This window comes from Sinocyclocheilus grahami, unplaced genomic scaffold (assembly GCF_001515645.1).
Source record: "Sinocyclocheilus grahami isolate Dianchi unplaced genomic scaffold, SAMN03320097.WGS_v1.1 scaffold2231.1, whole genome shotgun sequence".
Classification (NCBI taxonomy): Eukaryota; Metazoa; Chordata; class Actinopteri; order Cypriniformes; family Cyprinidae; genus Sinocyclocheilus; species Sinocyclocheilus grahami.
In genome coordinates this window covers 31,580-44,826 of record NW_015507410.1, presented here as the reverse complement: position 1 = coordinate 44,826, position 13,247 = coordinate 31,580, and the positions used below count along the sequence as shown (strand labels likewise).

Below are 13,247 nucleotides of genomic sequence, written 5' to 3'. Positions count from 1 at the left end.
AAGGGGCACTGATTTAAAATAAAGAGACACACTTTAGTTTAAGATCCATTTCTCACTATTGACTAATAACTACGATGTTTGCCTCAATAAACAACTAATTTGCTGCTTATTAATAGTTAGTAATGTAGTTGTTTAGATATGGAGTGAATTAAGGGATATAAAATATAATCATGCAGAATAAGGCATTAATATTGTCACGGTGCTACTGGAGCGAGGAACGAGGAGACGTGGAGTACATCAACAAGAAGATTTTACTGAAATCAAGGGAACCAGGAAAACACACGTAGCTGATGAAGTAGACATCAACAGACATTCAATACCGGACAGGAGAGGGGCAGAACACAGTTTAAATACACAGGAGCAAATGAAGATAATTAATAACACAGCTGGAACTAATGGAACTAATCAGGGAACATAATGGGAACAGGAAGACCAAATAAGGACATAAACATAACATGGAGCACGTGGGGGGAAGAAAGCACACACAGACACGGAACAGAGTCTGACAAATATGTGCTTTATAAGTACTCATAAACAGTCAATATGCCAGTAATATGCATGCTAATGAACAACTAGTTTATAGTGAGAATTGGTTCCTTAACTAAAGTGTCACCATGCATTTGAACTAATTGCTAATACTTATTTTATTTTAGTGAAAGGCTTTCAAGAAAGACTCATGATCTGCATTTTTTTAATTTTATAATGTTTCCTGAGGTGCATTCATAATGTTATTTGGATTTTTTTTATCAGAACTTTGATAATTTAGAAAATGAAAGGGCATTTTCATGATTTCAGACTTCTGAGGGTCAAGTTGCATAAACACAGCCACTATGTTAAGGCCAGGGTGAAGATTTTCAGAAACTCGGGTTGCAGTGTTATCGTGTAGACAGCGGAACTGCCGTCGGAGCCTGCGCTGTTATCTCCGCCTACTGGAGACTTTTTCAGGCTTCTGATTGGCCAACATGGCTTTACGGTTGAGATTATATCGCCACCTGTTGGTTTGGCATGCTCTTGACAGTGCTTCATAGCATGCGTTTGCATTTTCATGTAGACGGAGATTTTTTTTCAAAACGGAAGGAAAAACTCAGTTTATAAAAATACCTGTGTACGTGTGGACATGGCCTAAGACTGTGCCTTAAGAACTAGTTTGACCAACTAGCAGTTAGCAAAGGGCTAATCAGTCTTACTTTTCAGATTCAAATGAGACCAGTCTACCGTTTTGTAACTGACTTTAAAAGTTATGACCAGTCTTGAAGAAAACAAATGAGATGACAATTATTTTAAAGAACTAGTCTTTTTTTATGCAACCAGCCTGATGCAAACACCCGCTGCTGTGATTGGGTAACAGCTTTGCATATGAAATAAAAATTTAATGTTTTAAACTTCTCAAAATCCTTTAAAGTTTGGTTGTTTTGAGGTTAAAGGACTGTGAATAACAGATATCCAGTGTGAGCATCATCATCAGAGCATGTGTGTGTGTGTGTGTGTGTGAGAGCGCTTATGGTGTTTTATATAATTGCTGCAGCAGACAGACTGGTCTGAATCATCACATGACATCCAGACAAAGAGAGAGAATGTTTGTGAGTTCATAGTAAATCATGGAGGATCTTGAAGTTTTAAGTTGTAAGCAGACACGAGACTCCATGGCCACAAATATGACAAACAAAAACTGAAGACCATTTCAAATCTAGTCACGTGACACGTGATTTTCTTTCCCAAAAGAAATAATTAAAGTATAGTTAAAGAATGCTTATTTATTATAAAATAATTCATTTGAACTGTTTGCCAGTATTACTGTTTTTTGTTGTTGTTTTATATATATATATATATGATGCCGTTGTAACTACAACATAAAACACCTCAAAGTCACACGTTTTACCATGTTTTAGTTCAAAATTACATTGTGTGACAAATGACATGGAAATGCAGTTTGAAACTTTCTTGATATTTCTTTGTTGTTTTATACTTGTAATCAATAATGTCATTGCTTTTTTTTTTGTCTTGCAGGCAGAGGAATCGAGCAGACACCTGTCACGCAGCGATAGCAGATATGGATCATTAAAACGAGGACAAAGACAAGAAAGCCATGTTAGTATAGTGGAGCAGAACATCACTCCCTCATTGTGTTTAAAGCAGTGGTTAGACCAAAAATGAACGTTATCTGAAAATGTGCTCATCCCAGATCAGGATGAGTGTGTGTCTTCATCAGGTTTGGAGAAATGTAGCACTGCATCAGTGTCTCAGCAATGGATGCTCTGCAGTGAATACTGCTTTCTCCAGTGAAATAGTCACATTGTTTTAGGTTATTGTGATGGAATGCTACATTTCTTCAAATCTGTTCCTTTAAGTCTCTCTCACAGAACTGCTTTTGCTGAATAGGGTGCACTAATTAGTTCGAATCAGTTTTGTTAAAAGACCAATCAGAAACATTTTAAACTTTTGTTTGTTATAATGAAAATGTGTCTATTTACTTGTTTTTAGAGTGAAGATGATCTGCTTTCTGAAAACATAGAAACTGTAAGTTTTTGTATACCTTTTCTACCAAATTGTATGTTTACTCTTATGAATTGCATAAGATGCTGTGACGAGCGACGCATGCTAAGCTAGGCTGCAAACGGCAAGTGTCAGTGCTGTAAGAGTCAGAGTGCTCACAGCGAGTTGAGACACTCTGGAGAGTTTGAGGAGCAGGTGTGGAGGCGATGAGGGCTGTGAGACGTGACGACTAAGTGCATCATCAATAGGAGTGTCTTGAGTCTTCGTTTAGATGAGCAAATCTTCCTCGTGAGCTCTCCTTTGTGAAGCACTTGACTGCTTCAGTGGCGTTTTCCTGTCTTCATAGTGCACACTGAGAAGTGACCAAACTGTTCATCCTGCACTTTATCTTAAGGTGTCCTTGTTACACATGTTACATGTAGTTCAAGTACATGTAGTTTATTAATATTACTCAGTACTTAAATGTATAATTACACTGCAACAAGGACACCTTAAAATAAAGTGTAACCCAAAAACTATTTGTATTTACTGCAAAGGTTTTAAAACATTTTTTTTTCTAATTTAAGAAATATGATTGATTAGTTGTGCTGCTAAGATCACATTGATCAACCACCGTCCTTTTTTTTAGGTGGCTAATTAGTTTTTTGGTCATGTTTTATTTTAAGGTCCAATTCTTGCTATTAACAACTTTATTATTATTAGGTATTGGGTAGCATTGTGGATGTAGAATCTGCTCATGCAGAATATGTGCTTTATCAGTACTAAGAAACAGCCGATATGTTAATAACAGGCATGCTAATAAGCAACTAGTTAATAGTGAGAATTGATCCCTTTACTGAAGTGTTACCTTTGTTTCTTCTTCCCCACAAGATCTTGTTTCTCAGGTCATTTCTAATACGTACTGATTCCTTACTATTAATGTAACTGACGGTTCAACACAAGATGTCTTTACTACTAAGCTACTGTAAGTGGTTTTTATATTTGAACTCATTTTGTGGTGGACATTAAAATGAGTGACCGCAGAAGCCGTGTCAGAACGGTGCGTCACCTCGTCAAAGCAAATGTGTGTCTAAATGTATCATTTTGATCCTCTACTCGTGTTTGTTTTTTGTGCAAAAGAAAATATTTTGAATGATTCAAACTGTTATCAGTGATTCAAAGGAAGAGTTTCATCCAAAAATGAAAAGACCAAACAGCTGATAAAAGCATCACAAGTAATCCACAGCACTCCAGTCCATCAGTTCAGATCTGGAGAAGACAAAAGCTGAAACACATCCAGCATTAAGATGTTAATCCATAACCCATAATAACGCTTCCTCCAGTGAAAAAGTGCATCTGCTGTCATCTCTCACATCAGAATCCAGACACATATGTGTTTAGAGCTGTTTAAACGCTGCTTGATCTGTGCAGATCTCTCTGCACATGGTCTTGGTACCATACAGTCTTTCATTTTTGTCAGGAAAAAGCTGTTTAAAGCAAAGGGTGGTTTCACCAAATATTATTTTTTACTTCATTTAAAGCAACTGCATGTAGTTTTGTGTATTTTTGCAACTTTGGGGCCCCTACAGTTAAGTGAGTGGCATTCACTGTCCTAAATGTACCACTGTGATAATTACACAAGCTCAGCAAACACACGTCTGTGGAAGAAACAGAAGCCATTCGCCGTGTTAGGAATCAGTGCACCAGCAGAGTGAATCTGAAAATGATATTTCAAGCTGTTTCCAATGCTCAGCTGTTGTTCATAGGACTCTAGTTCATATGCAATGTAACACAAAAACTGGTAACACTTTATCTTAAGGTGTCCTTGTTACACATGTTACATGTAGTTCAAGTACATGTAGTTTATTAATATTACTCAGTACTTAAATGTATAATTACACTGCAACAAGGACACCTTAAAATAAAGTGTAACCCAAAAACTATTTGTATTTACTGCAAAGGTTTTAAAATTTTTTTTTTTCTAATTTAAGAAATATGATTGATTAGTTGTGCTGCTAAGATCACATTGATGAACCATAAAGCGTCCTTTTTTTTAGGTGGCTAATTAGTTTTTTGGTCATGTTTTATTTTAAGGTCCAATTCTTGCTATTAACAACTTTATTATTATTAGGTATTGGGTAGCATTGTGGATGTAGAATCTGCTCATGCAGAATATGTGCTTTATCAGTACTAAGAAACAGCCGATATGTTAATAACAGGCATGCTAATAAGCAACTAGTTAATAGTGAGAATTGATCCCTTTACTGAAGTGTTACCTTTGTTTCTTCTTCCCCACAAGATCTTGTTTCTCAGGTCATTTCTAATACGTACTGATTCCTTACTATTAATGTAACTGACGGTTCAACACAAGATGTCTTTACTACTAAGCTACTGTAAGTGGTTTTTATATTTGAACTCATTTTGTGGTGGACATTAAAATGAGTGACCGCAGAAGCCGTGTCAGAACGGTGCGTCACCTCGTCAAAGCAAATGTGTGTCTAAATGTATCATTTTGATCCTCTACTCGTGTTTGTTTTTTGTGCAAAATAAAATATTTTGAATGATTCAAACTGTTATCAGTGATTCAAAGGAAGAGTTTCATCCAAAAATGAAAAGACCAAACAGCTGATAAAAGCATCACAAGTAATCCACAGCACTCCAGTCCATCAGTTCAGATCTGGAGAAGACAAAAGCTGAAACACATCCAGCATTAAGATGTTAATCCATAACCCATAATAACGCTTCCTCCAGTGAAAAAGTGCATCTGCTGTCATCTCTCACATCAGAATCCAGCCACATATGTGTTTAGAGCTGTTTAAACGCTGCTTGATCTGTGCAGATCTCTCTGCACATGGTCTTGGTACCATACAGTCTTTCATTTTTGTCACATAATCAAGAACATGTTCAAAGAAAGATGATTTAGTGTTACACAGTTAAGTATATTCAGTGCCTCCAACATATTTAGCTATCTTGTAACGTCAGTGTTATAGCATCATGCGATTGAAACCTCACATTTCATTGACAAGTCATTTCAGCAGCACTAGAGCAAGAGCTCTCTAAGACCTCACAGCCCACCTAAGCCTTCAGTGATAATCTGACTTCACTTCAGAAGTACTAGAGTGATACAGTCCATGTTGCTGCATTCATTTGAGGAAGCGCTGGCTCTAAACACACCTGATGGACTGATTATGATCGCTTGTCTTGTCTTTTGAATATCTCTCGTTGTTGACGTTACTCGTTTGCATTGACTGTGTTAAAGTCTTATCCTGATTGGTTGTTGAGCTCAGGATTGAGTAACAGCAGGCAAATACAACCAAATGAAGTGTTTGTAAAATCGGTGCGAAAGACCTGGACAAAAAAGGGCATATTTTGCTCTGTCCTGGACTTGCTCACCTGTCTCTGACCGGATTTACACACCAGCCTTTATCCATCTGAAGGGAATCATCTCTAAAGCTCTTCTAAACCACTGCTTCGACTTCCAGGTAACAACTTGCCATGCAAACGTTTGTTTTGTTCCAATTAAAGAAGTGGCTTTTCTTAAAACTACGTTACACTTAGTTAAACATAATAAAACGTAAGTGTAAAGAATGCTGGCAATTACTTCTTAAACATGAATGAAACATGTAGTGATGCTGAATTAAAGCTAATAACCCAATGGACTCTTTTCTCTGTTGGTTTTTAGTCCGGTGCGCACCGCTGAATCATGCAGCACACATTCAGAGCCATCACACACTCTCCAGGGACACTCATCTGGAGAATCGAGGTAGCATTCAATTCTGTCAGCAATAGATGGTCAAAGAAGAAGTTGATGGTGGAACAATTGATTAAAATCTATCGAAGAAACATATGATTGAATGTGGATGACACTTATTGTGTGCATTGAGAGAGAGAGAGAGAGAGAGAGAGTGTGTGTGTGTGTGTGTCATGTGAGCTCCAGTCCTGTCACTGCCTGCTTGGACTATATTTTCCCCTCCTTGAGGTAGTTTGTATTGTCTTTTGTGTTATTTTTGAACTATAATAAAGAACCCATTGTCCTCGCCTCATCCCTTCAGCCTAACCTGACAATTTCCTGTTCGACAGCTCTTGGTGCTTAGACATCACATAAGCAATTAAAAATTCAGTTACAGCCTCAGGTTTTACATCCTATGTCTGTCATCTATATGCAGACACGCAAAGGTGGCAAATCTGCATACTATGACATTCATTACTGGATAGGATCCATGTCTACACTGGATGAACAGGGAGCTGCTGCTGTCTATGCCATGCAGCTGGATGAGTTCCTGGGCTCCTCACCTGTTCAGCACCGGGAGGTGCAGCACCACGAATCCAGCATCTTCTGCGGATATTTCAAACAGGGCATAATGTAAGCATCCCAAATCTGTCAGATCTAATTATAATAGAGCAAAATAGCTGCGAGAAATAAAGTTGTGCAAGCCACTGTTATTGTACATGTAACCTAAAAAAAAAACCTTACTTTACAAGGCCCCCTGGTGGCTTGGGGCCGCTTAGCGGCCACTCATATCTAGAAACAGTCCAACCTTACATTCTTACGTTCTTCTGTGTATGGTTCACGAAGATGACAAAAAGCCACAAATACATGTCTTCATATGTCCTTAGTTATAAGTCCGGAGGAGTGTCGTCGGGAATGAACCACGTGGAGACAAACACTTATAACATTCAAAGACTGCTGCACGTGAAAGGAAAAAGGAAAGTGACTGGCACAGAGGTGAGCAAACTCTTTGTCTGGAGTATTACTAAATGTCTTCTAGTACCACAGGTACCACATGATGAATGTTTGTCTGGTTCCTTGATTTAGTTTGCCTGAGTGTTTTTAACCCTAATGTTCCTCACAATCCTTCGTCTGATCTTGAATGGATCTGTCCAATTATCAAAATGCTTGTGGATCTCCGTCAGAGTGAAATTACCGAGGCTATGATTCTCAAGCGATGAATGAGTAAATAACTGGCCAATCTGCAGGTGGAAATGAGCTGGAACAGCTTTGACACTGGGAGTGTCTTTCTGCTGGATCTCGGCAAGACTATTATCCAGTGGAATGGCCCTGAAAGCAACAGACAAGAACGTCTGAAGGTGGCCTCTTATGTATTTATATATACTTATGGTAAAGTTTTGGGTTCTTTTAAATCATAATGTCATGCTGCTCATTGTTGACTGTAAGGGCATGATGCTGGCCAAGGACATCAGGGATCGTGAGAGAGGGGGTCGGCCAGAAATCGGCGTGATTGAGGGGGATGCAGAGGCAAACTCCCCTTCGTTAATGGAGTTGATGGTGAGCCTTTTGGGTGGACGGCCCTCTAAGCTGCCCAGTGGGACGCCTGATGAAATAACTGACCAGGAGCAAATGTCTAAGCTCACCCTCTATCAGTAAGTGCTATCCGCTCTAGGTCTTGTATTACCTAATATGTCATTTAATTGATTCATCGGCTCACCTAATGTTTACGGGGTACTAGTTAGAATTCCTTACTTAATCTAACAAACCTTAAACGTTGCAGTGTGTCAGACGCTAATGGAGCTATGAACATCACAGAGATTGCAACCAGTCCACTCACACAGGACATGCTGAATCACGATGCAAGTACACACATGAACTTTTGCAGCTGTAGTGGTAATTTAGTGATAATCCACTCTTATATTGTTTATTCCCATTAGAACATAACAAGTCAATCCAAAATATCATCTGATCAAATATTTGCTTTCATGAAATTGTGTGTTCATTTGTGTTTGATTTGTTGGTCAGAAAGTAAGTTTACAAATGCTTCTATATACAGGGGAGATTTTCTTTGATGCAAAAGGTTTGTATAGCAATCACAGACCCTTTTTTCACATACTTTTTGCATGTGTTTTCAACTAAATTAAATTAATTAACTTGACATTTATCCATCCAGTTATTACATTAACACAAATAGTGGAAGGCATCTCAACACTCTCCTCTGAGAATAACAGATATGTTAACTACATGTCACTGTGGTGGCACACTAAAACCATAAATATAAGGGCCTAGGATTTATTATTATGAATATGTCAAATGTTAGACAACAAAAGAAAACAAAATCAAAAGGAATGCATTAATGCACAACATTTCTGACCCTGATTGCTGAAACATGCTTTAGTATAATTTATCATGTGTATATAAATATACTACAAAAAAAAATAGTATTTCATATGAAAAATCTCTATTATTTTAAGCAGTTGTTGCCTTTCTTTCTTTCTTTCTTTCTTTCTTTCTTTCTTTCTTTCTTTCTTTCTTTCTTTCTTTCAGGACTGCTACATTTTGGACCAGGGGGGAATGTCAATATTTGTGTGGAAGGGAAAGACAGCCAACAAAGCAGAGAGACAAGCAGCAATGACCAGGGCTCTGGTGAGTTCCTGTATTTTTTATTATTTCCATCTTATTTCAGCCGCTGCTGGAGGAGAGTGATTTTCCCTTTATTTCATTTATACTCTATGACCTGTGTGCTGCAGTTTAATCCACTATGGTGTCTGTAAGAAACAAATCAAGACTTTTTTAACCATTGCTTTGGCTAAAATACAAGTCTATAATCAAACTGACTTTATCTGGAAAAATGACTCTTTGTTATTGTCTTCTTGCAATATTGACAAACTATTTGACACTGTAACGCTGCTTTGACACAATCAGTATTGTTTAAAGCGCTATACAAATAAAGGTGACTTGACATAATCCATAATAATGCTTCCTCCAGTGAGTCAGTGTTCTGGTGTGAATCAGGAGAGAAATCTGCACAGATCAAGCAGCGTTTAAACAGCTCTAAACTAATATATTTAGATGTGAGAGACAACAGCAGATGCACTTTTTCACTGGAGGAAGCGTTATTATGGATTATACACTCGTATTTCAGTCGGAAGCAATGGTTTGAAGTCAAGACAGTTTTTAAAAATTGCTTAGACACTAAAAGCGGTACTTGAGGCGCACTCAGTAAAACCATTCACTCATATACATAACCTTTAGACCAAGTCTGCAAAACTACAAGCACATTACATGCTTTAAACTCAGTTTGCTATAGTAAAACAAACTGTTGCAAAACTCTAAACACAGTTCTCTACTTTACACACATAATTCAAAAATGACAGCTCTTTTGTTTCATTTGAGAAACACTGCCATTTTTGAATTATGTGTGTAAAGTAGAGAACTGTGTTTAGAGTTTTGCAACAGTTTGTTTTACTATAGCAAACTGAGTTTAAAGCATGTAATGTGCTTGTAGTTTTGCAGACTTGGTCTAAAGGTTATGTATATGAGTGAATGGTTTTACTGAGTGCGCCTCAAGTACCGCTTTTAGTGTCTAAGCAATTTTAAAAAACTGTCTTGACTTCAAACCATTGCTTCCGACTGAAATACGAGTGTATAATCCATAATAACGCTTCCTCCAGTGAAAAAGTGCATCTGCTGTTGTCTCTCACATCTAAATATATTAGTTTAGAGCTGTTTAAACGCTGCTTGATCTGTGCAGATTTCTCTCCTGATTCACACCAGAACACTGACTCACTGGAGGAAGCATTATTATGGATTATGTCAAGTCACCTTTATTTGTATAGCGCTTTAAACAATACTGATTGTGTCAAAGCAGCGTTACAGTGTCAAATAGTTTGTCAATATTGCAAGAAGACAATAACAAAGAGTCATTTTTCCAGATAAAGTCAGTTTGATTATAGACTTGTATTTTAGCCAAAGCAATGGTTAAAAAAGTCTTGATTTGTTTCTTACAGACACCATAGTGGATTAAACTGCAGCACACAGGTCATAGAGTATAAATGAAATAAAGGGAAAATCACTCTCCTCCAGCAGCGGCTGAAATAAGATGGAAATAATAAAAAATACAGGAACTCACCAGAGCCCTGGTCATTGCTGCTTGTCTCTCTGCTTTGTTGGCTGTCTTTCCCTTCCACACAAATATTGACATTCCCCCCTGGTCCAAAATGTAGCAGTCCTGAAATAAATAAATGGTCCCACTTTATATTAGGTGGCCTTAACTACTATGTACTTACATTCAAATTAATCATTTGATACAATGCACTTATTGAGCACATACTTATATTTTTAAAAATACCTATATTTTTATATAATTGATTTCTGTAATTACATTCATAATTACACTGTTGACCCATCCCTTACACCTAACCATACCACCAAACCTGTTCTTAAACTTACCCATAACCCACCACAATAGCAGCAAAAGTGTTTTGCAATATATTATCTCTCAAAGGGTCTGTGGTTGCTGCACAAACCTTTTTCATCAAAAGGTTTCTATACTTTAGACATTTTTGCGAACTTACTTTCTGACCAACAAATTAAATACAAATGAACACAATTGCATGAAAGTAAATATTTGGTCAAATGATATTTATTTATATTTTGGATTGACTTGCTATGGTCTAATGGGAATAAATTAATAATGCATTTTACACAAATTACCACTTACATCGTGATTCAGCATGTCCTGTGTGAGTGGACTGGTTGCAATCTCTGTGATATTCATAGCTCCATTAGCGTCCGACACACTGCAAAGTTCAAGGTTTGTTAGAGGACTGGTAGACATTCTAACTAGTACCCCGTGAACATCAGGTGAGCCGATTATTCAATCAAACGACATGTTAGTTAATACAAACAGTTAGCATTTAAGACGTAACTTGGAGCTGACAGCACTTACTGATAGAGGGTCAGCTTAGACATTTGCTCCTGGTCAGTTATTTCATCCGGAGTCCCGCTGGGCAGTTTAGAGGGCCGTTCACCCAAAATGCTCACCATCACTTCCATTGATGACGGGGAGTTTGCCTCTGCATCCCCCTCAATCACACCGATTTCTGGCCGACCCCCTCTCTCACGATCCCTGATGTCCTTGGCCAGCATCATGCCCTTACAGTCAACAAGGAGCAGCATGACATTACGATCTAAAAAAGGGGTGCCCAACCCTGTTCCTGGAGATCTACCTTCCTGCAGAGTTCAGTTCCAACCCCGATGAAACACAGCTGTCTGTAATTATCAAGTGCTCCTTCAGATCCTAATTAGTTGGTTCAGTTATGTTTGATCAGGGTTGGAGCTGAACTCTGTAGGAAGGTAGATCTCCAAGAACAGGGTTGGGCAGCCCTGATCTAAAAGAACCCAAAACCTTACGATCGCTCATGTAACTCATACCTTCAGACGTTCTTGTTTGTTGCTTTCAGGGCCATTCCACTGGAGAAGGGTCTTGCCAAGATCCAGCAGAAAGACACTCCCAGTGTCAAAGCTGTTCCAGCTCATTTCCACCTGCAAATTGGCCAGTGCATTCGATAATTTGTATCTTGAGAATCACATTAGGGACCATTTTGGTACCTGTGGTACTAGAAGACACTACTTAAAAGGATAGTTCACCCAAAAATGGAAAATAAATGAAGATATTTTTAATTAAATATGTAAATATGTGAATAAAAGAAATTAAATTAAATCTGTTCATCATATAAAGCGATCAAGTCTCTGCAGAAAACTGGGACTAAAACCGTTCGGTTAATGTGGACTGGTTTTACGAACTCTTTGAAGCATCAAAGTGGTAGATGCATGGACTGTCAATGGAGGGGCAGAAATCTCTCAGATTCTGTCTTTCTTTCTTTCTTTCTTTCTTTCTTTCTTTCTTTCTTTCTTTCTTTCTTTCTTTCTTTCTTTCTTTCTTTCTTTCTTTCTTTCTTTCTTTCTTTCTTTCTTTCTTTCTTTCTTTCTTTCTTTCTTTCTTTCTTTCTTTCTTTCTTTCTTTCTTTCTTTCTTTCTTTCAGGACTGCTACATTTTGGACCAGGGGGGAATGTCAATATTTGTGTGGAAGGGAAAGACAGCCAACAAAGCAGAGAGACAAGCAGCAATGACCAGGGCTCTGGTGAGTTCCTGTATTTTTTATTATTTCCATCTTATTTCAGCCGCTGCTGGAGGAGAGTGATTTTCCCTTTATTTCATTTATACTCTATGACCTGTGTGCTGCAGTTTAATCCACTATGGTGTCTGTAAGAAACAAATCAAGACTTTTTTAACCATTGCTTTGGCTAAAATACAAGTCTATAATCAAACTGACTTTATCTGGAAAAATGACTCTTTGTTATTGTCTTCTTGCAATATTGACAAACTATTTGACACTGTAACGCTGCTTTGACACAATCAGTATTGTTTAAAGCGCTATACAAATAAAGGTGACTTGACATAATCCATAATAATGCTTCCTCCAGTGAGTCAGTGTTCTGGTGTGAATCAGGAGAGAAATCTGCACAGATCAAGCAGCGTTTAAACAGCTCTAAACTAATATATTTAGATGTGAGAGACAACAGCAGATGCACTTTTTCACTGGAGGAAGCGTTATTATGGATTATACACTCGTATTTCAGTCGGAAGCAATGGTTTGAAGTCAAGACAGTTTTTTAAAATTGCTTAGACACTAAAAGCGGTACTTGAGGCGCACTCAGTAAAACCATTCACTCATATACATAACCTTTAGACCAAGTCTGCAAAACTACAAGCACATTACATGCTTTAAACTCAGTTTGCTATAGTAAAACAAACTGTTGCAAAACTCTAAACACAGTTCTCTACTTTACACACATAATTCAAAAATGACAGCTCTTTTGTTTCATTTGAGAAACACTGCCATTTAAATGCCACACTCATTTACTGATGATCTACACACAGTGATCATGTGTGAAAACACTTACACATCATTTCTTCACTTAGAAATCAAAACAGTGTTTTGAGAGGGAAATTATGTTTACCCCCTTGCATACAGTGTGC

General features: G+C 37.7%; 1 protein-coding gene and 1 long non-coding RNA gene across 2 annotated transcripts in view; both read left to right on the top strand.

Moving 5' to 3' along the window:
- LOC107574445 (uncharacterized) overlaps positions 1 to 2,517 on the top strand; it is a 3,405-nt gene extending 888 nt beyond the window's left edge. Inside the window, exons 2-3 of the long non-coding RNA XR_001607674.1 lie at positions 2,008 to 2,088; positions 2,482 to 2,517. This is a non-coding gene — a long non-coding RNA (uncharacterized lncRNA). The remainder of the gene's footprint in view (positions 1 to 2,007; positions 2,089 to 2,481) is intronic.
- LOC107574443 (advillin-like) overlaps positions 1 to 13,247 on the top strand; it is a 37,710-nt gene that overhangs the window by 17,528 nt on the left and 6,935 nt on the right. Inside the window, exons 5-10 of the mRNA XM_016260881.1 lie at positions 6,639 to 6,835; positions 7,090 to 7,198; positions 7,450 to 7,560; positions 7,649 to 7,854; positions 7,983 to 8,061; positions 8,750 to 8,848. Coding sequence (XP_016116367.1) covers positions 6,639 to 6,835; positions 7,090 to 7,198; positions 7,450 to 7,560; positions 7,649 to 7,854; positions 7,983 to 8,061; positions 8,750 to 8,848 — 801 coding nt within the window. The remainder of the gene's footprint in view (positions 1 to 6,638; positions 6,836 to 7,089; positions 7,199 to 7,449; positions 7,561 to 7,648; positions 7,855 to 7,982; positions 8,062 to 8,749; positions 8,849 to 13,247) is intronic.